Source organism: Drosophila albomicans, chromosome 2L (genome assembly GCF_009650485.2).
Source record: "Drosophila albomicans strain 15112-1751.03 chromosome 2L, ASM965048v2, whole genome shotgun sequence".
NCBI classification, from domain to species: domain Eukaryota; kingdom Metazoa; phylum Arthropoda; class Insecta; order Diptera; family Drosophilidae; genus Drosophila; species Drosophila albomicans.
In genome coordinates this window covers 16,588,471-16,611,229 of record NC_047628.2, presented here as the reverse complement: position 1 = coordinate 16,611,229, position 22,759 = coordinate 16,588,471, and the positions used below count along the sequence as shown (strand labels likewise).

Below are 22,759 nucleotides of genomic sequence, written 5' to 3'. Positions count from 1 at the left end.
ATTAAAAAATAGATGCAATTGTAATTTCGAATTCAGTTTCTTGTAATCTCTGTGATTACAAATAAATACGAATACAAATACACAAATATAAATGTAATATTTTTGGTAAAACTATCAACTAAAAATACACATTTAAAAATTAGAAATTATGTAAACAATAAATACACATAAATAGTAAGCATGTATGACAAATTTGAATATGCACAGCAACAATTGCTAATCGACTTTGGCAAAATCCTCCAGACTGATATCCTGCGCCTGCAGCATGCTAAAGAATATGCTTGATGTATTGCTGGCCAATTCCTGCGGTTTGCCTTGCTCACAAATTCGTCCATCATCGAGCACAATGATGCGATCCATGGCTTGGAGACCACGTAATCGATGTGCGATAAAGATGAGCGTACAACTCTTGAAGGTATTTCGCAGTGCCTGCTGCATGCTGAGATCGGACTCGTCATCCAGCGAGGAGGTGCCCTCATCAATGCACACGACTTTGGCGTTCTTGAGCAATGCTCTCGCTAGGCACAACAATTGCCGCTGTCCGGCGGACAAGTTATTGCCGCCACTATCGATATGTCCGTCTAGTCCTCCCAGCTGTTGCACCAGCAATGTGGCTGCTGCGGAATTCTTGATGGCATGCCAGATCTCCGAGTCATAGAAGCTATGTCGAGGATCTAGATTTTCACGCACAGTGCCTGCAAAACATAAAAATTAAAACTTGAACTAAAAAGAGAGACATCAATGTAATAATCGCACCTGCAAAGAGGAACGGCTCCTGCGTGATGACGCCAATGCGTTCGCGTAGCACACTCAACGCCAACGTATTTAGATTCATTTGATCGAGATAGATGTCGCCCTGCGAGATTGGCGCCACACGCAGCAAGGCAGCCAACAATGAACTCTTGCCGGCTCCCGTGCGTCCCACGATGCCAATGCGTTCGAAGGCCTCCGTCTCGAAGCTGATGCCACGCAGCGCTGGCGCTAAGTGTTCGCGATAACTGAGCTGCACCTGCTTGAAGCTGAGCACACCTTGGGTGGGCCAACCAAAAGGCGGATCGGCGCTGCCATCGGCATTCTGTTCCGGCTCCAGTTGCAGATACTGATCCAGACGTTCTACGGCGACCAGCTGCTGCTCCGTTCCGGCCACAGCATGTAGCAAATCACCCAGCTGTCCAGTTATGGACAACGCATACGAGATGCACAGACCAACGAAGCCAGGATTTGTGGCATGCGCCAAAGTTATAGCCGCCAACATGGCAGCGCCACCCACGAACAAAGCGCCCAACAACTGCAGTCGCAATGCGAGCCACTGTTGTGCAGCAGCCGATGACAACTGCGCCTTGGTGCTCTCCTCCAGCTTGCCCTGGAAGTCACGCTGAAACCGAGCGCTGGCACGCATGCTGCGTATGGTGGACAAACCTTGAAGCGTTTCGGTAAAGTGCGTATAAAGCGGCGACATTGCGTTGCTGGATAGTCGCTTAATGTCGCGCGAGGCGTGGCGATAGCGTTGCTGCAAATTCAAATAGATGGGCACCAGCGGTATAACGACCAGGATCAGCCAGGGAATGGCATAGAGACTAACGCACAAGGAGCCCAACAAGGCGGCCAATTGGGCGAGCAGAATGTTCATTATGAAGGGGAGCGAATCGTCGACAGTATTTGTGTCCGAGCTGAAGCGATTGAGTATGCGACCCACCGAGGTGACATCGAAGAAATTGAACTTGGCCTGCAAAATAGAAGAAAAAACATGAATAAATTGTGGTAATGAACTTCTCAGAGGATGCTCACAAACATGACGCGCTTCAGCATCTGCTCGTGCAGAAAGATGGCCGCTTTGATGCCCGCGTAGGCAAATAAAAAGGCACGCGCTAAGGTAACCAGCGAATTGGTCAATGCAATGGCCGCAAAGATGCCCAAATAGTAACTCGTGGAGTGTGCGGTCTTATTGGATGCCTCCTGCCCCGGTCGTATAAGCACATGCTGTAGCGTTGTGTCATTGGGATGTCCATCGAGTGTTGTCTCCGTGACCCAATTGGCCAGCCAAGTGTCGCTCAAATTGCGCGTCAACTGCATGAGCAGCACAAAGAGCAACACGGCCGAAGCGAGTGGAGTGCTGACAGCACGCCAATAGCAACTGAACACAGAGCCCGATAAATGGCCATATTCACGTGATTCCTCCATGAGCAAACTATCCACACTCTTGTTGTCCGCATCAGCGGCATTTGGTAACTCCAAGGTGCCCTGCATCAACTCCTGCGTATCGTCATCGAAATCCTGGCTGACATCAATGCTCTCCGTCATGTAATCGCTGGGTGTCAGGCGACCATCCTTGATGTTCAGTATCTGATTGGCGTGGAAGAACAGCTGTGTGCTGCGCGTGACCACAATGCGTGTCTTGTGCTTCAGCAGACCCAGCAGACAATGACGTATGATGTGATTAGACACATGTGCATCCAACGCAGACAACACATCATCCAGCAAATAAACTGAAAGTATGAATCATGTAAAAAATCGATATAATAGTGTAATCTAAACTACTCACCCTTCTTGTCCTGGTAGACAGCTCGAGCCAGCGCAACACGTGCTCGCTGACCACCGGATAGAGTTCTGCCATTCTCGCCCACGCCCATCAGATCACCGCCCAAGGTGCGAATGTCCTCGTTGAGAGCGCAGGCAAAGAGTACAGTCTTATACCACTGTTCGTCAAAGTTGCTACCCCACACAATGTTGTCGCGTATGGTGGCGCGTTGCAGCCACGGCGATTGCGGCACATAGCCGAAGCCTGTGGTCACCTCCTGGACACAAACCTCGCCATCGACGCACTGCAGGCCGGCAACGATGGCGGTGAGAAAGCTGCTTTTGCCACCGCCTACCGGTCCCTCGATGCAGATCAATTGACCCGCCTTGATGTCTACATTGATATCCTTGAGTTGAAACTGACTGGGAGTCGTCTCAGGCTCTTGCTCATTGCTGTCATGCACAAAGCTTGCGTTTTTTATCTGCAGCACAGTGGCTGCTTCATCGCCGGCGCTGCGGTTGCCACTGCCACGCATTATGGGATTGTAGTAGCTGGAGTATTCCAGATTGGGCACATCCAACAGTTCCTGCACTCGACGCAACGATACCCAAGCCTCCACCAGGCCATTCAGCACCCAGGGAAAAGCGTTCAGGGGACCAATCAACATGTAGAGCAGCGCCACACTTGTGTAAGTTGTAGAGGCTACCAAGTTGTGTCCCAGCAGCACATAAACGCTGAAGGTGAGCAGGCTCATCAGCACTGGAGTTGTGGCCCAGAAATACACACACATGGCATCGAGATATTTTCGCTTCGACAGGAATTTAATCTCCACTTGACGCAGTTCACGTATTTTGCGTATAAAGATGGGTTCCCAGGCATTCGATTTGATTTGCTTGGCGCCCTGCATTGTCTCTGTGGTGGCCGAGAGACGTGCATCCTTGGCCGTCATCAAGCCAACCGTGTAGATGCCAATGCGCTTGGCGACCCAACGATTGACGGGTATTAACAGCGCCGCAAAGATGACGCCCGCAAAGAAGGCGACGCCCAACTGCAAATACAACAAATAGAGCGTAGTAAACAGCTTGAAGGGAATGCTCCAGAAGGAGTGAAAACTGATGCACGAGTTGACAATACGATCCGCATCCGTGGACATCAAATTGAGCATATCCGGACGAGATTCCCGTACGCCACGCGCCTCCAGTGCCTTGCGATAGATGCTATTGACGACACCGACGCGCATCTTCATGCTGACCATGGACATGCGCCAATCAAAGTGGCATCCACACAACGCCGACAGCAGTGTCGAGCCCAACAGACCCAAGGCATAATAGTAAGCACTATTAGTTGGCTTAGACTCGTCGGATTTCAGCAAAGCACCAAGCAACAACGGTCCGGCAAAGCTGCTGACGTCTGCCACCAGGCGCAGCAAGCCAATCAAATAGAACTCCAGACCAAAGACTTTGTGCAGGGCACGCAGCAGACTCTTCGATTGCGATAACGCCAAGTGAAGACGCTCGCTTAAGCGTGTGATATTCAAGGCATCCGGCAGATCAAACAGATCCTCAATGCGACGCAGCTTTCCGGCGACGCCTTTGTCAATCAGCGGCTGCACCCAATGGAACAGAAAGCGTGATGCCCAATTGGCCTCGTCCTGCGCATGACCGAGCAATGCCTCATTCAGCTCAATGTGAAAGTAGGTGTAACGCTGCGGTAGCAAAGCTTCCTGCTCACGATCCCGTTGACTGTTCGCATTTGAAGTGGAGATAATGGCGTTGCCCTTGGGAATCAAGGTGGCGGCAAAGCAAAGATCACAGAGCAGCGTGGCCAGGCTCCAGGGCCACCATTCAAAATGTAGACTAGTACGCAACCAAACCGCATCCAGCAGCACAACCATCAGCCAGACCACATTCAGCAGCAGCGAGCCGCGATGGCTGAGCGTGCCAAAGTGTCGAGCAGTCAGCAGGTAGCCTAAAAAAGAACACAACAATTTATCGGGGTACGTATTCATTTTTTTTTTTTTTTTTTTTTTAAATTAATAAATTTATTCTTAGACCACAATCTAAAGTTGTGGTTTCGATGTAAATCTGCTGAGGTGGTCGTATTCAGAAACAAACTTAATGAGTGTGTAAATATATAATAACACATGTGTTATTAACAAAATATTGCTAGCTCCATCTCTTACACTCAGATGTGTGTGTTTTTATAGACACACGTACAGAAAAAGAATTTCACAAATAAGTGATAATTGCTTATTAAGAGAAGGGAGGGAGTAGCTTTTAACTTACCACAATGCACCAGCCACATGATGCACTCGGCAGCGACGACGAGCACATCAACGGCATACAAATCGATGCCCGCACGATGGAACACAAATATCTTGGATACGGGCAGCAGTGCTAATATAATGCTTAGCACAATGCGTATCGCGATTAATTGCAACTGACATCGGTTGCGCGATATGCTTTGTGTGTGATTTCCTCCGAAATTGTAGGCGGATATTACCGCAAATATGGAGTAGACAGGAAACTGCAGCAGTGTCTTCTGGAAGCATGGCAACAGATCGTTGGTATCGTTGGCAAACGGCTTTAGACCTGTCGGGCAGAATTGTGTCCAATTCCATTTTAAATTCCAATCAATGTCCGACATTGTGGCGTGTGCTTTTAACGCTTGCAAGCAAATCTAAAAACGGGTATTTTTCTGCTGCCTGTGTTAGTCATCATTCGCGATTTCGACGCGCGCGCTGCAGTAGCGATAAATATTGCTCTAGTTGAGGCGTCGTTACCCTTTATTGTGTTGATTGCGCTTAACTGATTACAGCGGTTGCCTCTCTTGTTTATAATCAACACTAAATAAAAAGAAAAGAAAACAGCTGGCGCCGCTAACAGCTGGCAACGTTAACACTCGAATTGCAAATCTAGCTAAGCGATAGTCACTATTTGAAGAAGCAATAGTCGATAAACTCAGATGTATGCAATTATCGAGCAATTGTTATTGCATGAGCAGTATGCAACTAATCGAAAACTTAAAAGCGACTCAATAAGAAGAAGCATTTGTTTACACAACAAAAAGTTAATTTCTTGCTTGCCATGACGCAAATTACGAATGGAAACGACGAGGAGAAGTCGGAGACTGCTGCCGAATTGCCGGCACAACTGCTGGACATATTCAAGTCTATGGCTGAGAATGCCAGCATTATCTTCAAGTCCCAGCAAATTGACGATCCTGAGCTGAACTTAGTGGAGAAGCAACAAATCGCTCGAGATGTGTTTCTCAAAAATCGTGAAAGCTTTCTACAACGGTTCGGCAGCTATTTAACTGCGCAGCAATTGAGCATATTGCATCACGAAGAGCAAAACGAAGATATACGCGAGCTGCTCGAGAATTTTAAGCACAAGCTGCACACACGCAAAGTTTGCGTAAAAAATCGCAGATATCAAGCGATGCTGCAGTTGCTCCAGCAAGGCGAATACTTCAGCGAGCACGAAATGATGCAGCGTGCTCCCGAGCTGTATCAGGAGCTAGTTGGCCAGCACTTGACCGCAGAGGAGCGCAAACAGCGCGACAGTTATGATGTTCGCAACACAAGTTTCTCCGGCATTTTGATGCACACTTTGGAACAGCGGCAACGCGATGAGCTATTGCAACAAGTGGAGCAAACAGCAGCAGAGCCTGAGCCAAAAATCGAACCGACAACCGAGCCTGCCAACAGCACAGAGTGCGAGGTGCCCGATGCATGTCGTCGGCAATGGGGCGGCTTTGAGGATGATGAGCCGGTGGCTTGCTCCACAAGTCGCAGTACAATGGCTCCAACTGTCACCAAGTTGAGCACACCCGAGTTTTATAATCCCGCAGAGCGTGAGCTGTTGCGCAATGAATTTATGGGACTTATGAAGGAGCGTTTTCTCAGTGGCCAGGACAAGGATTTCGATTACAGCGCAGTGGATGACAATGTACTGTTGGATGACTTGAAGCAACTGGAACGCGATGAAGAAGATGCGTATTTTGATGGCAGCGATGATGACGATGAAGAAGAGTTTAAAGAGCAGCAGCCTGTGATTGATGACGAACAGGATGATGAGCTGGATGTTTATATGCGACATCTGAATCAACATCACAGCCTACAACATTAGGTTTTCAATTAGCATTAGAATCAGCTTGGCTATGATGAACTGCCAGTAATGGATGAGTAAACTCTTCATGAATGAGATGATCAATGATAAGCTAGGCTGATGAAAAAATCAACACGAGCCTTTAGCAGCATTAGGTTTTTAATCGTTATCTTTATCCTTAAGTCTAGTCTTAGAAGCAGCCACACAAATCGTACAGAATACACAGATTGCAGGACCACCTTCTAGTGAACATCTTTTTCTCTTAACACGCTACAATTAGTTCGACTACCTAGGCCTGCCACGACCACGGGGAAAACCGCGTCCACGGCCTCGCAACACTTTGCTATTGGGCGGCGGACTCTTGGGACGCAGCAGCTCAATGCGGCTGGTGCAACCGGTGGCCGGTGCCTCGGCAAAATACGTTTGATATAGCTCCGCATTGAAGTTGGAATTGGTCAGCTCAGGACCAACGGTCAGCCAACCTGGACGAATGCTTGAATCGCGACCAAACAAATGCAAACGTCGACGTCCGAGGCAGAAATGCTCGATGATGTGAAAGATTTCAATGGGTTTCTCAAAGCTACCGAATTCCTCCTCCTCCGATATGATCAAATCTATGTCTACATTAGCATGGATAAAGTCACCATCGCTGGAGCGGCGAACGGTACCCTTAATGCCCATCAGGCAGTGTTCCTTAGTGCGTTGGAAAACCGCTTTGGGAATCGCTTGTTTCGAATGTCCCGGCTTGTTAATGTTGGTGCGTATCCAGCAGATGTCTTCGCAGCGTCGAAAGCCCCACTTCTTCAAGCAATTGCGACCCTGGTCCAAACCCTCCGAGGAACCACACCAAAGGAACACAAAGGAACGATGGGCGGCAATTTCACCCACATCCAAGTCTGCAAAAAAGACGGGATTAATAAATGTACAGGCCCCTTAGGATACAGGAACTCACTAAGTATGTCATCCCAGTTCCAAAAGACTCTCGGTGCACCTCCGACAGTAGCCACAGCTGGCGCGGCACGCGCATATTCCTCGAGTGGCGGTTCAATTAAGATGACATCAAATTTGCTGCCCAGAGTTTTCACATCCAACGTTTTGAGATCAGCCTTCAAATACATGGGTGCCGAAGCGGTGTCCTGGATGAGTTTGTCCTTCAGCTTGATAAGTTCACGTAACTTGGGATATTCCTCAAAACGATCGGCGAGTCCCACGTCGCGTATGAAATTCTGTGGCCTTTGTCCAGTGTCCACAAAATGTTGGCAATAATCGTTGTGCGGATTGGAAGACTGTGTGCCCTTGAGGAACGTTGAGGAATCCCTGTAAATAATCTCACTTGGCGTCTTTTTCGATGATGACGACGAAGATGCGCCCCCACTTGTCTCCTCTTCGTCCCGTTGACCAGCCACATTTAGCTGTCGACTGCCGCCGGCACCGGCATAATTGTTGCCATCTTCTTCGGCATTGCCTAGCACTTTCTTCAGCTCATCCACGCTGGACAAGCCGAGCTGTAGAATTTAAATAAGTTGAAACAAAAAGCAAACAACAAACTTGTGGGAAAATCACCGTTTGAGCCAAAAGCAGCCGGCGTTTCCGCGAACGTTCTTGTGAGTTTTTTAACACATCACTCATGGCCAATTATTTTGTAACTTTACTAATAATTTAGCATCAAAAATGCAATTTTAATTCAAAATTAAAAGACAACAAAAAGAAAATTTAGACGAAACAACGCGTCTCAATGACGCGAGTGGGCTCACGGCAATCTCACGAGCCATCGATAATGCTGTAGAACAAATTGTGTGAATGACAAAGTGATTGGCAGTACTGCAATGATTCTATCGATATTTTTGACTGTTAATAGCGATAATAAAAATTTTACGCAGTTCTTTGATAGTAAAGCCTAAAATAGGTAAAAAGTTTAGCATTTTTTAAATTTTTTATTAATAAATAGCGAACGGCATGAACATTTTTAAAAGTGCTAAGCACAACAACCTTGTAGATAGGAAACGATATTATCGCAACACTTGCATTGATGTGAACAGTCTGGCAACGCTAGCACACAGCTGCACGCCACCAAAAAAAAAAAACTTGTATGTCTCCGTTTAGCTATCATCCTGCGCGGACGCTTTTCTTTCGGTCCCTTTTTCAGCTCATTTCGATCATTTCAGCGGTTTTTCCCCTATTTTCCCACTATTTTCTCTAGCCCACAGGCACAAGGGGAATAGGAGAATTTGTAGGCGCGATCATGGCCAGCACGTCCAACTCAAGTGGGAGAATCGCCACCAGGCGAACAACTGCCACTGCAATCAATTCGGCTTCTTCAAAAATAAATAATTCAAAATTGGACGGCAAATCCAACAAAATGAACACTCCAAAAGAAACCAATAAAAAAAGTATGACCAGCTCTGAAGCCACGCGCTCAGAAATAACGGACAAAACAACAAAGCAGAATAAAACGGAAAAGGCAAAAACACCAACAATCACCACGGATAACGGAACTAGCAAAGAAAATGTAAATGGATACTCTTACAACGAAAACCACAAGGGCCCTTACGCGGTATATCTTGAAAAAAATTTAAATGGAAATAGCGGAGCCATAAACTCCATCGAGCTGGCGGCTTTTCTGTCGTCAAAAGAAATAGAGGGCATAGAGGAGATTAAGAAGATGGGGTACGGACGGTGCAAAGTCGTTTGCAACTCGGCGCAGGCCGCTAATAACTTGGCTTACTGTGGCGATTTACTTGCAGGCTGCTACGAGCCGAAGATCCCTCGCCACCTAGTAAACACGGCTGGCATTATTTTCAATATCCCTTTAAACCTTTCAGATTCCGACATTTTAAAAAACATTAAATCTGACATCACAATAGACCAAGTCGAACGCATAATGAAAAAATCTCGAATTGACGGACAGCTTATCCCGACTGGACGAGTAAAACTGTGGTTTAATGGAGCAGTGATTCCTAAAGAGATAAAGCTTATGTACTCTAGACTGTCTGTTCAGCCGTTCATTTATTTTTGCCAGTGTTTTTGCTGCTTCCGGTTTGGCCACCTGGCTAAACATTGCAAGAGCAAGGCCAGATGTTTCAGGTGCGGCCTTGCACATGACAAGCAGGAGCCTTGCGGCCCAACCTCATGCGTCAACTGCAAGGAGCAGCATGTGGCGACTGACCCAAATTGTCCGGCGAGGATAAAAGAATATTCGATTAAAAAAATAATGGCTTCCGAAAATATGTCTAGAAAGGATGTAAAAACTAAATTCCCCTCCATTTTTCAGAAAGCTTCACCCCCTCCGCTCGATGCGTTGAACTTCCCACAGCTACCCAAGCAAACAGGCAACCCTAGATCAGCCAGATCCTCAAATTCTTCACTTCAGAGTACGCCAGTCCAATCCTTTTCAAATCCTACACCAGTGAGAGCAGCCAGCCCGAACCACTTCTTTGCTGAGGAGAAACTCAGTCAGTTAGGCACTAAAATTGCTGCATTTGTAACTGAGTGCAGAGAGGACACCACAACCAGTCTTTTCTCAGCTTTTCTCGTGGAGCTTAGAGATTTTATAAATTCAGCCAACGCAGAGATAGATGCATATAAAATAGCTAGCCAACTCTCTCTTGGAAACGTCCTATCATCATGAAGATCCTCCAATTCAACATCCAAAGCCTGACCTACAACAACAACAAACAACTTCTATATATGTACCTTGACAACAACAACATAGACATAGCTATTATTTCTGAAATCTGGGTTATGGACAACAGCGATTGTAGCATACCTGATTACAAATTTTATTGCAAGCCTAGGGAAGACGGATATGGAGGGGTAGGAATATACATTAGAAACAACATAACCTTTAAGATACTAAATCCCATTACCAAAATCGAATGCGTTGGAATTCAAACGCTAAATTTGAAACACAATCTAAATATCTTTAGTATCTATTCCTCCCCCTCCACCTCAGCTGCGGATGTTGGACTTGGTTTGCAGAGTATTTTTCAATTTTCAGCAGGTCTTAATAACCCTTCTCTAGTCGCGGGAGACATAAACGCCAAGTCAACATCCTGGGGTAGCCCAAGCTCTAACTCCAAAGGCCAACTTGTGGAAGATGCTGCCATGGACGCGGGCTTTATTTGCCTAAATGATGGTTCCCCCACATTTTCCCGTAGCGTAAACCAATCCTCCGTCTTAGATCTAGCATTTACCAACTCAAGAGCAAGCAATATTAGATGGTCAGCGCACGATGTACGCATTACAAACAGCCCCCATTTCCCAATATTCATCTGCTTTGACAATCTTCCCACAGCAACATCACATAGGAAAGTTTTACATAACAAAATCGCAGATGCCTTCGCTGAGTGTGAATTCACCAGCCTAGAGGACCTAAGCGTGAGTGTTAAAAAACTCACAAAGCAGCACACTATTATAATTAGTTCGGAAAATAGATATAAGCCAAAGAAATGGTGGGACTCAGAAGTAGACAGATTGTTTAGATTAAGAAATGCTTGCAGGAAAAAGTTTTACAGCACAAAAAAGAGAGAAGACGCACTGAAAGCTTTTGAAGCAGATAGAAACTTTCAAAATCTAGTCAAAAAATCGCAGAAAGTCCAGCTTCCAAGAATTTGTGAACGAATTTTCCTCAGCTTCAAATGTTTGGGCCAAAATTAAAAATATAAAAAACTACAAAAAAGTTAAAAGAATTGGTAATAAATGGACGGAAGAAGAGGATCAAAACTTTCTTCAAAGCGTAGTAGACACCACTAGACCTATGTGCCCCCAAATAGTTAGCAACGGCGTAGAAGACACAGACCCTCGTAATCTACCCTTCGACTTATCGGACTTCAATGAATTTGTTAATGCTAGAAATCCCAACTCTGCCAGAGGTCTTGATGGCATTTCATACAAAATGATCCAAAAGCTGGATCACAGAAGGAAATGCTGTTTTCTGGAGATGCTAAACAAGAAATGGTCCATGGGCGTCATTCTTGAAAGTTGGAGAAAGATTGGAGTAGTCCCCATCCCTAAGAAAGGTATGGACACCTCAATAGTAAGCAACTACAGACCGATTTGCCTATTGAGTGTCCCTTTTAAAATACTAGAGGGGCTAGTAAAACAAAGAATGGAGGAGCATATTCGAGCGAATTTAATAATCCCAGAAAGATCATACGCTTTTCGCCGCCAGAGATCTACAGCCTTGTGCATCAATGATCTAATAAATAAAGTTCAATCACTGAAGTCCAAGCAGTATCAAGTCTTAGCAGCATGTCTAGACCTAAAAAAAGCTTTTGACTGTGTAAACATAGACATCCTCCAGTGTAAGCTAAACGAACTAGGTTTTGATAGGCATTTGGTCGAGTGGATTGCTAGCTTTTTACGCAGGAGGACGCTAGTCAAGGGAAATTGTGAAGTTACAATTGGTAAAGGTGTGTGTCAGGGTAGTTGCCTTAGTCCAACTCTCTGTTTAATTTGTACACGGCAGGACTCCACGATCTAAATGGCCCAAATTGCACACTTTTTCAATACGCAGACGATTTCTTTTTAATTTGCTTTCACAAAGATTTCAATTCAGCATCCGATCTACTTCAACAAAAGATAAATGAATTTCAAATTGTTTGCAATAGCCTAGACCTTCATTTCAACGCAGCCAAGTCCAACGTCATTCACTTTAGCACTCAGAGAAGACCCCTACCCATTTTCCATCAAAATAGGCCTATAAAAGAAGTCAGCCAAATCAAATACCTTGGTAGAGTCGTGTCAGCGTCTAGCTCCTCGTCAGCGCACATTGACCAAACGATCTCTGAGACATCAAAAGCGTGTACTTTCCTGCGGCTCCTAAGCGGCTGTCGTTTCGGCATTCATCCGTCACAAAGCCTAACTCTTTACAAGGCATACATGAGAAGCAAATTGGAATATGCATGCTCTTCCTTCAGCAACCTCAGCAAATCAGCTTTGTCCAAGATTCAAAGCCACGCAAATTGCCAGTTAAGAAAAGCGCTGGGACTCATAAAGTGCACACCCGTCCCAATAATTTACCATCTTGCTGCTGAATTGCCTCCACTCTATCGCTACAAATTCACAACTGCAAAGGAACTGGTTAAAGTCTTTGCCTTAAACCTCCCCGCAAGAAAAACAATATGTGTCAGTCCCCACATAAACACAAGTTACACAAAAACATACAGACAGTTCGCAGACGTGCTTGAGCATATCGAGGGAATTGAATCCTCTGTTACCCATTGCAAAAAACTGACCGGCTTTACTGACTTTTTTAAAGGTTCCGCAAAGAACAAAAAATCAATTTGCAATTCTAGTATTCTCCTTCTATTTAATGAAAAAATTGGACATTTAAAAAACAATAATTTTGAGCTATTTTTTACGGACGGATCTGTTACAAGAACACATTCGAGTGCAGCCTTTTTGCACGAGAGGTCAAAGCACATAGCTAGTTATTACACAGACAAAGTACTGTCGTCACTCTCCGCCGAACTCCTTGCAATTGACAAAGCACTTGACTTCGCCTTATTCAACAATCTTCCTCGAGTCGCTATTCTTACGGACAGCAAAAATAGCATTATCAACCTATGCAAAACAATCCACGACAATCATATTGCAGCCAGCATCGTTGAAAAAATAAACCGGCATCACCATCTAAAGTCCATAGAAATTCATTACATTCCGGGACACTCCAACATCCCACAAAACACAATAGCCGATAATGCAGCCAAAAACGCACCCACAGAAGGCAGCTTCACATTGCTAAACTGGTCAGTCAAAGACGCAATCAACGAGATATACAAACGCATTAAACTGGAATGGGAAGAGGAGTACAACTCCTTCGTAGTTCGCAAACCTCGAGGTTTCTGTGACATCTTCCCAGCTTTAATCAAGAAACCCTGGTTTTCCAACAATAAATTCAATATGAAACCAAAAGACATAAAAACGATCAATCGCTTATTAAGTGGTAACGGCTTCGATAAGGCCACTCTTTTCAAAATGCATGTCACGTTGGACGACTTGTGCGATACTTGTGGAGCTATCGATAACGCTTCACATGCAATCCTCAGCTGTTCAAAATACGATACTGTACGCCAACGTTACCCAACACTAGGAACACACAACAACATTCACGCTCTCTTGAAGGAAGGAAATGTCGAGCACATTAAAACTATCATAGATTTCATAAAAGAAGCAAATTTGGACCTCTGATTGAGCACTTCAATCAATTTTTCGTGGCGTTTTTCACCTTATAAAGGCATCTACCAGTTCTCGGTCGGGTGCTTAGGGAGCGGCCAAATAATTCCCCCCTGCCCATGGGTCGGGTGGTAACTTAAAAACACAAAAAAAAAAAAAAAAAAAAAAACTTGTATAGTGCTATACTCTGTGATTGGTTTTTTTTTGTATAAATATTTGTAATTAAACAAATTAAAATAAACGCAAAATGAAGGTGCTGCGCCACACTCTACTGTGCGCGCTTATAGTGCTTGCTGGCTGCCTGATCTTTGTGGCAGCGCAGGGTAAACAGAAGGTAAAGAGCGTCTTCCTTTGATGGCCACGTCACTCGTATCAAAATAAAAACCAAAGAACCTCAAATTAAACCGGCAAATTAAAAAAGCCGGTTAAGTTAATATTATGCTTTATTTGTTTACATAAGTTTATTATTGTTGTTGCAGACGGGCTTAACGCTGTCGGAGCGCGTCCAAAACTTAGTGGATATGAACATGAAGAAGCCGCTGTTGCGTTTCAATGGACAAAAGTTTCGTGAATATGTGAAGAATACGCCACGCAATTATTCGATGGTTGTAATGCTCACAGCGCTGGCGCCAACACGTCAATGTCAGATCTGTCGCCATGCCCACGATGAGTTCAGCATTGTAGCCAACTCATATCGCTTCTCGCCCATCTATTCCAACAAACTCTTCTTTGCCATGGTCGATTTCGATGAGGGTTCCGATGTCTTCCAGATGCTGCGTCTCAACACGGCGCCCGTTTTCATGCATTTCCCCGCTAAGGGAAAACCAAAGGGTGCCGACACCATGGACATACATCGTGTGGGCTTTGCGGCTGATTCGATAGCGAAATTCGTGGCTGAACGCACGGATATCACCATTCGAATCTTTAGACCACCAAACTATTCGGGCACTGTTGCCATGATTACGCTGGTAGCGTTGGTTGGCAGTTTCCTTTACATCAGACGCAACAATCTGGAATTCCTGTACAACAAGAATCTGTGGGGCGCCATTGCGTTGTTCTTCTGCTTCGCCATGATCTCGGGTCAGATGTGGAATCACATTCGAGGACCACCCTTGGTGCACAAGACGCAGAATGGCGGCGTTGCCTACATCCATGGATCCTCGCAGGGCCAGCTGGTGGTGGAGACCTACATTGTCATGTTCTTAAGTGAGTTGTGGGGTTGGGGTTTGTTATTTATAAGAGAGACAGACGATTTCATGAAATATTTTATGATTATTCTCTTGCAGATGCTATGATTGTGCTGGGCATGATTCTGTTAATTGAGTCGGGCACACAGAAGGCGAACAATCGAAATCGCATTATGGCCATGGCCGGTTTGGTCTTGTTAACTGTATTCTTCTCCTTCTTACTCTCTGTATTCCGTTCCAAAGCTCAGGGTTATCCTTATAGGTAAGCTAAACGGTTTATTGGTTTCTTATTGATCTTGGTTTTATTAAATTCCCCGCTTTGCAGTTTCTTGTTTAAATAGAACCGACTGAGGCCAACAGCTTTCAATGACGAGGGTTCAAGAGTGGATCGTTATTAACGTTTTATAGTTCAAATTCCAAAAAGCAAAATCACCAAGCACCAAGTACTCGACGTGTGTGTAAAACAAGTTTAATAATAAAAGCCACTACTAAATTACAAATTGCCTCTATATACAATATAATATATAATATATATTATATTATGTATTTAATATAAAATAAGTCTCGTTGTTAAAGGTAATCGATGCTAATCCGATCCGCTAATCTTCTACAGCAGCCAGGGAATGATGGCATGTCGTCGCTTGGGATAATCCTTAAAGTTCTCCTTGTACCACTGATGTGTGAGCAGCGCGTTGATTGTCTGATTGCTGGCCACCCACACAAAGATGAGCTTCCATGTGCGGATGGGCGTCATTAGATCCGACAAGCAATAGTACATAACTACTTCGAAGAACATGTGCGGCGATGAGATCAAATTGAACCAACCTTGCGATGGTAGCAAATGTTCCTCGGTCTGGACGGCGCCTGTCTTGACATTCTTGCGAAGATTCACCAGCACCATGTTGCTGCTATACTGCTGATGCCAGGCGAACAGAAAGATGAGAATGTAGCTTAACTGCAGCAGCGATAGATGAGATAGCGTGAAAGGCTCTGGCTTTGAGCCACGAACAAATCCAGCCGTGTTAGACAATAGTGAAGTCACAGCGCCAAAGTAGTGCATATAGCCAACCGCATAATGGGAAAGATTTATCTTGCTGCGCCTGGAGAAGATTTGTACAAAGTTCGTCTCATAGAAACGACGAACGCACTGCAAACCGAGCAGAAGAGATGCCAGCAGTGCCGTTGAGCTGTCGACTTGGACTTGGCGATGCTGTCGTCCCCCGCACATCAAGTCCAGAAAGCGGAGCACAAATTCTGGTGCAACCTCTTGAGTAATGACACTGCGAATGATGAAATAAAGTGCGAGTATGGACCAACCTAATGCGAATACATAGAAGTGACTGAACCACGCCTTGGGCACTTCCAGATGATTGACCAGCGCATCAGTGGCCCCCTTATGACTGTGTTTGCCATAGCGGAATGATTGTCTAATGCTATTCGGTAGATGCGATTCCACTAAAGTCATTAAACTGCCCAGGAGCACGATAGTCACGATAAATATGATGAATATCAATTGCAGCAGATTAAGCTGATATTGGTCGACAAGCTGCTCCAAAGAGCTAATTAAAGCTAGCACCATTTTCGCTTGACACGTAAGTTTTAATTTACAACTTTGACTGCTTTGATCGACGACACAACTTTCTCTAATCAACAAGCTTATCAGTGGAAAGCAACAACGATGACCCTCATAGTCGATGAAAACTCGTTATCGATCACTTGTAGCAAGCATCGACGTTATTTTTACCAAGTGTGAATGGCAAATACGCAGTGTTGCATGCGTTGTATTTGCCTTGCGCGCCTTTATTCAAAAAATTCCATTTATTTTTATGACATATTTATATATATTTAATTTGCAACAAAGCTAAGATTCCAACTAAATTACAACACTATATAATTGATATTAATGATATTTCGATGCGGTTATATGATATATGTAAATGTAAGCCCACGTTTACGCTGGCAATGTTTAATGGTGTTTCTTCTGCTTTGGTTTATTGCTTTCTCTTTGAATGTGCGAGGCGCGCTTTTAACAATACAGCACCCGGGGTTCTGATGATTGTCATATGTCCACGCCATTGCGTCCCAAGGTGCCGCCCTTATACGGCGGGGGCTTGGGACGTGCATAAATCCCAGCGACTCCACTATCTAGTTGATACAAGCTATTGTTGGGGCTACAAGACAAAATAGAACATATTAAAAAAAAAAGTTTATTTAATGTTGGGTCTATATACCTTTGGGAGCGCAAGCTCGTGTTGTCCAACAGAAAATTGGGATCCTTGAGACTCTTAAGCGTTGTCACTGGTTGCATTGGTTTTGTGTCCGAGCATTGAACCATCTGCACAGTGGAAGACATGGGATAATCCATATGTAAAGAGCTGTAAAAGAAAAAGCAGTTTATTAAATTCATTTGAAAAATGGCTTTGTACTTAGTAGAATTTAACAAGCTAAAAAGTTACCTGTCATCATCGGAAACACTCTCGGATTTGGCGCACGATTCTTCACACAAATGAAAAATGTTGTCAAAGAAAAACTCTGAATGTGGATCATAACTAAAGAGGCAAGAAATCAAAATAAATGTATATCTAAAATTAAAATTCTAACTCGAGCAATTCAAACTTAAAAATTTGAAATTAATATTGAATTCAGATGTTAAATGAAGGCAAGATACAAATCATATTGTTCAACCAGTAGTAATCAAAGAATATAATAGTTAGTTAGTTGTTTACACTTACAACTTGTGATGCTGGAAGCAGAGCACGGCAGAAAGCATGCCCAAAAGCACGGCCAGAATCATGCCTGGAATGGCAAAGGCAAAGGCAAACTCATCGATATAATTGCGCATGGGAACATCCTCGCGAGGAATGCCCAGCCAGCGATCATTGCGACGCTGCTGCTGCTCCTCTGTCAGTTGATGCTGCTTATGCTTAGCATCGTTATTGTGGTACAACACCTCGGTGGGCGTCTCTATGCCAACCATTTTAAAGGCACACCAGTCCAGCTTGAAACCGACATTCTCGAAGATCTTTTGCACCGAGGTGCGTTTGTAGGTGCACGTTGGCAGCTTGTAAAGTGGACGCACTTCCTCTTGAAGTTGCTTCAAACGCGGCGAGAACTGTGCAAAACTGCCTACATGAACGATCACGCTGGAAAAGCGATTAAAATATTAGGATTACTTTACAAGAGCATTTCAACTCATGAACTCACCCCTCACGTTGCTGAGGACGCAGTGGCAGACGACCGCCCATGTTGACCGCAGACTCCATAAAGACCACACTGAGATCTTCTTTGCTGCCCGGCCAGAGATCTTTGCGGAATATATTTCGTAAGTTCTCCACGCGTCCCGGATCCATGAGATGTACCCAATTCAGGTTGTCGATCTTCATTTGCACCACATTGGGTGCCACAAATTTATGCGCCACAAACATGCTAATGACGCTTTGACGTGTCTCGTAATTCTGTCGATTCAAGGCCACTACATCCAAGTTGAGGGTTTTGCCTGCTGCGGAGATGGGAGGCGTGCCATAAAGGAATCCCGCATGGTACTCGTGACTATACATGTAGCGCATCCAGCTGGGCAGATCGGGATAGTGCTGCAGTGAAGGTCGATAGCGAAACTGTTCGCTAATCACTTGGTGTGTCCAGTTGAAAAGTTGTGGCTCGATTTTATAGTTGAATAATTCCCCTACATTTGCTTGCAGTTTCAGCTTAAAGGATTGGACGCCGTGTATGGCCAGACATGCCACAATAAGGATTATAAGCTGCATTTCAATTGAGTTTTATGCGACGTATTACGACTTATTTTACATCAACATTCTTTTGGTGGACGCTGTGATGACTGAAAATTCCTGCAGTGTGTATCTAAGTTGAGAGAGCGCAGGCGCAGTAAGCATTTGCATGTTTGGGACACCAAGACACTTGTTGCACTAGGTCAGTCCATATTTATTGTATTAATAAATTATTTTATTAATAAATTACAGACTAAGAAACGCAATAGTCAATTTAAATAAAACGGTCTGTGGCTGTTCTATGTCTGGTAAGCCTATATAACGTCTGTTTATATCGATATTTATGAACAACGTTTTATTGGCACTCAGTGTGACCATTAATGATTTATTTGAAAAGTTTTTTTTTTTTTTTTAAATTGGTTATTTTATATAAATCTTGTTAAAAATATTATATATTAACGGTAATTTTTTTTTTCTTTTTGAAATATTTGGTAGAAAAAGCTATTCAAAAAGTGGCGCTGAAGTAATTTTGTAAAATGCGTAAGTGTGACCAGCTAATCATTGTTGTGTTCAGCATTTGACTTTTTTATAACTCCGGTTACACCGAATGTTCCAAAGAATTTTATCAGCTGCAGGTGCCAACGTAAAGTTTGGTCAAAATACGTGGCTTTGTGTTTTCGCGCAAATTCAAAAAGTGATGTTCGCTCAGAGATAGCCCTTCGATACTCATTTTTAATATGTTGGCATTTCTGCTGCAAGTGTGCTGTTATCTGCTTGGCTTCCTGATTGTCGCCGCCCTTCTGGTGAGTGTTGTGTTGAATCACACAAACATGTATATACATATGCATGTTTGATTGATAACTCTCAAATTTGTATGTTGTTGTAGACTGTGGCTATATTGTTGTACAAAACAAAGCCGTATCCGATCATCACACGACACAAGGATGAGAAGTTCTACCTTGATCCCAAAACAATCAAAACCGTCGAGTTTCCTAGTTTAGACGACTCGCCAACCTTGGAGCTCAGCGTCATTATACCGGCATACAATGAGGAGAAACGATGTAGGTTTTTTGTTACTTTATATATGAGTAATCATCACATGATTATGTTTGCTTTTCAGTGCCCGTTATGCTTGATGAATGCTTGACGTTCTTGGAACAGAAGCAATCACAGCAAGCGGACTTTAGTTACGAGATAATAGTTGTCAGCGATGGCAGCAGCGATGCCACCGTTTCCGTGGCTCTTAAATATTCCAAGAAGTACGGCGTCGACAAGTTTCGTGTGCTAGAGTTGGTGGAGAATCGTGGCAAAGGAGGCGCTGTGCGACTGGGCATTTTGAGTGCACGTGGAAGGCAGCTGCTTTTCGCGGATGCCGATGGTGCCACCAAGTTTGAGGATTACGATAAACTAGCGACGGCATTGACCAGTTTAGCGCCCGAGTGGCGTCAAGATGGCATTGCCATTGGATCCCGCGCACATCTCGAACAGGAATCAATAGCGACGCGCAGTTTTCTGCGGTAAGCCTAAGAATTAGTTGACATTTATAATCTTTTATAAAACGCCTCTTTAAACAGCACCGTTTTGATGCATGGTTTCCATACTCTGGTCTGGATATTTGCTGTGCGCTCAATACGTGACACTCAATGCGGCTTTAAGCTTTTTACACGAGCCACGGCAAGGAAACTCTTTAGCAGCCTTCACGTGCAACGTTGGGCCTTTGACGTGGAACTTCTTTATCTCGCAGAGCGTCTAAAGTTGCCCATGTCTGAGGTGGCTGTGCGTTGGACTGAAATTGAGGGCTCGAAGCTATCGCCATTCTGGTCGTGGCTTCAAATGGGAATTGATTTGTTTATGATTTGGCTGCGTTATATGGTTGGTGCTTGGCGCATTGCTGCCAACCAGAAGAAGGAGAATTAATTGAAATGATGGATTTGGGCCTTAAACGTTAGTTTAGTAATTGCATTTAATTTCTTAACTATTTATGTTTCTCAAAGCAAAAAGAATATAATACATTAAGTGCACAGTATTCGAGAAAATATGCTGGAGTAATATCTATTTTGTGTGGAAAAACAAAGTTATATATGATTTAAATCTTTATTTTCAAATGCCGCTGCGATCGATAAGCTCAAGAGCTACGATACGGCGATGTGGTGGCAGGTCGATAGCACTGCTTGGAAGCATCGATACTGTGCAGTAGTATCGATATACATAACATTGTAGCATTGCTGCACTTTACAATTTATCGATAAGCGTTTCAAAGTTCTGTCGCGTCGGCGCGGTCGCAACTCAGATCAGCAGCGGCAGCGCGAATAAATATTAAATTAAATTAAATTAGCAATAAGAGTACTGTGTGCATTGAAAGCAATTGCTCAATACCAAGTGCCATACACATACTATTCTAGTCTAAAGAATGTGCAGTCTTATTCACATGTACTACGTAGTGCATTTATAGTTCCAGGAATAACGCTGAGAAAAATCGCCGCCTGTTGCGCCTCTGTTGTGTGTGTCTGCGCTACTCATATGTTTACTTGTGTGCGTGCGCGAGCAGCTGAGCCTCATCGGAATCGCAATCAGAATTGTTTATAAAATTTTTTAATGCTTCTGCCGCTGGCGCAGAAACAGTATGCAAATGTTGAACAAGCCGGTCGCGTCGTCTCCGTCGCCGTCGTCGTTGTCTTCGTTATTGTTGTTTTGTTGTTAAGCGTGCGCGCCGCGTAATCGAAAGTGATTTGTTATTATAAAAATTCATTTAACGATTTAGTTGTTTGTATTGCACTTCGATCGGTCATTGCATTAATTGCTCAATCAACGACACTTGTGGTAAGTTTGGCACAGTTATTGCGCCCCCGTCTCCACTCCTTTTCTTTATCTCTCTTCCTCACTCTTCCAACCCGTTTCGAATTTCATTGTTGCTTGAAATTATTTTATCGCTTTTGTTCTGATTCTGGTTTTGTGTTTTATCAGCACAATTGGTATTCGAGCCGAGCTCAAAGTCAAACCAATTGCAGTAGCTGCTCGCTGCGCCTGCTGATAAGACTTTTTCTCTCCTCTCCCATCGTGCTCAGTTGAACTCGTTGCATTTCCCAATAAGAAACAACGTTCGCCAATCAGACCACATTTTGTCACTTGTGTGCTGCTCTTGTATTCTTATTTCAAGCTGCAAACTCGTTTTGATTTCGTTTTGTTGAAATTCTTTCAAAGGTCGCATTGTCAAACGTCGCCCCCGCTCTGCCCCCGCAAAATTAAAAAAACATGCGATAATCAACAGAAAGCCAAAGTCAAAACATTTGCGAAAAAAGAGTAAATAATAAGCAAGCAGAATGAAAACTAAACGCAGCCATTATTTTTTGCGTGGCGAAATTCAAAGTCGTCGCACTCTAAAACTGAATCTCTCCTGAGTGCGAAATTGTGTATGTGTCAGTGAGTATGTGTGCATGTGTGAGTGTACCATGGCCATGGCCACGCCCGCTTGCCAAAACGCGTTGGCTCTTAGCTGTTTGTTGCAGTCTCAGTCCAAGCCCCAGGGCAAGATTTATGTATGCGCCATTGCCGTAGCGCGATCCTTTTGCGGTGTTTATTTTATTATTATACCCTATACTTTCAGGTAGTCTGTCTCGATTCATTATCGATAGTTTTGTTTATTGGCGCCGTAAGAATTGCGCAGCCCTGCCAGTTTGTTGGTAGAGCTTTTTCAACTAGATTGCAGCATTGCCAGATCGTATGCAGAAATTTGGCTAGTTTTGCTTGGGATCCTGAAATTGCATTTGCATACATATGTTTCGTGTAGGGTGTGTACCAGTCACATAAGCTCGTCTTTTGATTGTTACTCATGGATAAATGTGTGCTGGACTCTCAACGCTCTGCTTGATTAAAGCAATGGAGTGGGAGAGTGTGCAGGGCTGCTAAAGAGTCTACAATCGCCGTTCCTCGTATTGTTGTAGTTGTTGTTGTTGTTGTTGTGCGTTTGTCGCTTTTGTTTGTTGATTTCCATGCGCAGCCGCAATGTGGCAACGTTGTTGCTGTCTTGCTGTCGTTGCTGTTGTG

At 44.2% G+C, this 22,759-nt stretch overlaps 8 protein-coding genes across 9 annotated transcripts in view; 4 read left to right on the top strand and 4 right to left on the bottom strand.

The window, feature by feature from the left end:
• Nucleotides 1-54: 54 nt before the first annotated feature.
• Nucleotides 55-5,376, bottom strand: LOC117566035 (ATP-binding cassette sub-family C member 10). Its single transcript, XM_034245484.2, has 5 exons — nt 4,804-5,376; nt 2,543-4,486; nt 1,789-2,486; nt 757-1,726; nt 55-695 (listed from the first exon to the last, which is right to left on the bottom strand). Exons 1-5 carry the CDS (start codon nt 5,162-5,164, stop codon nt 217-219), a joined length of 4,452 nt encoding a protein of 1,483 aa, XP_034101375.1. The 5' UTR covers nt 5,165-5,376; the 3' UTR covers nt 55-216.
• Nucleotides 5,377-5,475: 99 nt separating this feature from the next.
• LOC117566039 (coiled-coil domain-containing protein 97) lies at nt 5,476-6,736 on the top strand. The gene has a single exon (XM_034245488.2). It carries the CDS (start codon nt 5,605-5,607, stop codon nt 6,646-6,648), a length of 1,044 nt encoding a protein of 347 aa, XP_034101379.1. The 5' UTR covers nt 5,476-5,604; the 3' UTR covers nt 6,649-6,736.
• Nucleotides 6,737-6,761: 25 nt separating this feature from the next.
• On the bottom strand, nt 6,762-8,415 carry LOC117566038 (N6-adenosine-methyltransferase non-catalytic subunit). Its single transcript, XM_034245487.2, has 3 exons — nt 8,191-8,415; nt 7,580-8,132; nt 6,762-7,523 (listed from the first exon to the last, which is right to left on the bottom strand). Exons 1-3 carry the CDS (start codon nt 8,254-8,256, stop codon nt 6,913-6,915), a joined length of 1,230 nt encoding a protein of 409 aa, XP_034101378.1. The 5' UTR covers nt 8,257-8,415; the 3' UTR covers nt 6,762-6,912.
• A 5,571-nt stretch (nt 8,416-13,986) lies between these two features.
• LOC117564442 (tumor suppressor candidate 3) lies at nt 13,987-15,490 on the top strand. Its single transcript, XM_034243181.2, has 4 exons — nt 13,987-14,137; nt 14,283-15,009; nt 15,090-15,252; nt 15,316-15,490. Exons 1-4 carry the CDS (start codon nt 14,051-14,053, stop codon nt 15,329-15,331), a joined length of 993 nt encoding a protein of 330 aa, XP_034099072.1. The 5' UTR covers nt 13,987-14,050; the 3' UTR covers nt 15,332-15,490.
• A 99-nt stretch (nt 15,491-15,589) lies between these two features.
• LOC117564443 (polyprenol reductase) lies at nt 15,590-16,661 on the bottom strand. Its single transcript, XM_034243182.2, has one exon. It carries the CDS (start codon nt 16,567-16,569, stop codon nt 15,598-15,600), a length of 972 nt encoding a protein of 323 aa, XP_034099073.1. The 5' UTR covers nt 16,570-16,661; the 3' UTR covers nt 15,590-15,597.
• A 146-nt stretch (nt 16,662-16,807) lies between these two features.
• Nucleotides 16,808-18,853, bottom strand: LOC117564441 (epsilon-sarcoglycan). 2 transcript variants are annotated; one of them, XM_034243179.2, is made up of 5 exons: nt 18,195-18,853; nt 17,723-18,133; nt 17,447-17,539; nt 17,222-17,365; nt 16,808-17,161 (listed from the first exon to the last, which is right to left on the bottom strand). In XM_034243179.2, the coding sequence occupies exons 1-5, from the start codon at nt 18,752-18,754 to the stop codon at nt 17,050-17,052; spliced, it is 1,320 nt and encodes a 439-aa protein (XP_034099070.1). In that variant the 5' UTR covers nt 18,755-18,853; the 3' UTR covers nt 16,808-17,049. The 2 variants fall into 2 exon arrangements, with proteins under 2 accessions (XP_034099070.1, XP_034099071.1); XM_034243180.2 differs by lacking the exon at nt 17,447-17,539.
• A 467-nt stretch (nt 18,854-19,320) lies between these two features.
• Nucleotides 19,321-20,761, top strand: LOC117565362 (dolichyl-phosphate beta-glucosyltransferase). The gene is made up of 4 exons (XM_034244425.2): nt 19,321-19,518; nt 19,602-19,776; nt 19,836-20,232; nt 20,290-20,761. Exons 1-4 carry the CDS (start codon nt 19,453-19,455, stop codon nt 20,630-20,632), a joined length of 981 nt encoding a protein of 326 aa, XP_034100316.1. The 5' UTR covers nt 19,321-19,452; the 3' UTR covers nt 20,633-20,761.
• Nucleotides 20,762-20,995: 234 nt separating this feature from the next.
• Nucleotides 20,996-22,759, top strand: part of LOC117563592 (tyrosine-protein kinase Btk29A) — a 49,089-nt gene continuing 47,325 nt past the window's right edge. Inside the window, exon 1 of the mRNA XM_034241978.2 lies at nt 20,996-21,535. The gene's annotated coding sequence lies outside the window, so the exon portion shown is untranslated. The remainder of the gene's footprint in view (nt 21,536-22,759) is intronic.

What these genes read in the sequence shown, in the direction of transcription:
- LOC117566038 (XM_034245487.2), bottom strand. Translation starts at nt 8,256, where the DNA reads ATGAGTGATGTGTTAAAAAACTCACAAGAACGTTCGCGGAAACGCCGG. An exon ending in GGCTGCTTTTGGCTCAAACG is followed by an intron (nt 8,133 to 8,190) that starts GTGATTTTCCCA and finishes TAAATTCTACAG; the next exon opens with CTCGGCTTGTCCAGCGTGGA. An exon ending in GAACTGGGATGACATACTTA is followed by an intron (nt 7,524 to 7,579) that starts GTGAGTTCCTGT and finishes TCTTTTTTGCAG; the next exon opens with ACTTGGATGTGGGTGAAATT.
- LOC117565362 (XM_034244425.2), top strand. Translation starts at nt 19,453, where the DNA reads ATGTTGGCATTTCTGCTGCAAGTGTGCTGTTATCTGCTTGGCTTCCTG. An exon ending in TGATTGTCGCCGCCCTTCTG is followed by an intron (nt 19,519 to 19,601) that starts GTGAGTGTTGTG and finishes ATGTTGTTGTAG; the next exon opens with ACTGTGGCTATATTGTTGTA. An exon ending in ATACAATGAGGAGAAACGAT is followed by an intron (nt 19,777 to 19,835) that starts GTAGGTTTTTTG and finishes TTTGCTTTTCAG; the next exon opens with TGCCCGTTATGCTTGATGAA.
- LOC117566035 (XM_034245484.2), bottom strand. Translation starts at nt 5,164, where the DNA reads ATGTCGGACATTGATTGGAATTTAAAATGGAATTGGACACAATTCTGC. An exon ending in TGTCTACCAGGACAAGAAGG is followed by an intron (nt 2,487 to 2,542) that starts GTGAGTAGTTTA and finishes TCATACTTTCAG; the next exon opens with TTTATTTGCTGGATGATGTG. An exon ending in TGCTGAAGCGCGTCATGTTT is followed by an intron (nt 1,727 to 1,788) that starts GTGAGCATCCTC and finishes TCTATTTTGCAG; the next exon opens with GCCAAGTTCAATTTCTTCGA.
- LOC117564442 (XM_034243181.2), top strand. Translation starts at nt 14,051, where the DNA reads ATGAAGGTGCTGCGCCACACTCTACTGTGCGCGCTTATAGTGCTTGCT. An exon ending in CAGCGCAGGGTAAACAGAAG is followed by an intron (nt 14,138 to 14,282) that starts GTAAAGAGCGTC and finishes TTGTTGTTGCAG; the next exon opens with ACGGGCTTAACGCTGTCGGA. An exon ending in CTACATTGTCATGTTCTTAA is followed by an intron (nt 15,010 to 15,089) that starts GTGAGTTGTGGG and finishes ATTCTCTTGCAG; the next exon opens with ATGCTATGATTGTGCTGGGC.
- LOC117564441 (XM_034243179.2), bottom strand. Translation starts at nt 18,754, where the DNA reads ATGCAGCTTATAATCCTTATTGTGGCATGTCTGGCCATACACGGCGTC. An exon ending in CGTCCTCAGCAACGTGAGGG is followed by an intron (nt 18,134 to 18,194) that starts GTGAGTTCATGA and finishes TCGCTTTTCCAG; the next exon opens with CGTGATCGTTCATGTAGGCA. An exon ending in AGTGTTTCCGATGATGACAG is followed by an intron (nt 17,366 to 17,446) that starts GTAACTTTTTAG and finishes TTTCTTTTACAG; the next exon opens with CTCTTTACATATGGATTATC.
- LOC117566039 (XM_034245488.2), top strand. Translation starts at nt 5,605, where the DNA reads ATGACGCAAATTACGAATGGAAACGACGAGGAGAAGTCGGAGACTGCT.
- LOC117564443 (XM_034243182.2), bottom strand. Translation starts at nt 16,569, where the DNA reads ATGGTGCTAGCTTTAATTAGCTCTTTGGAGCAGCTTGTCGACCAATAT.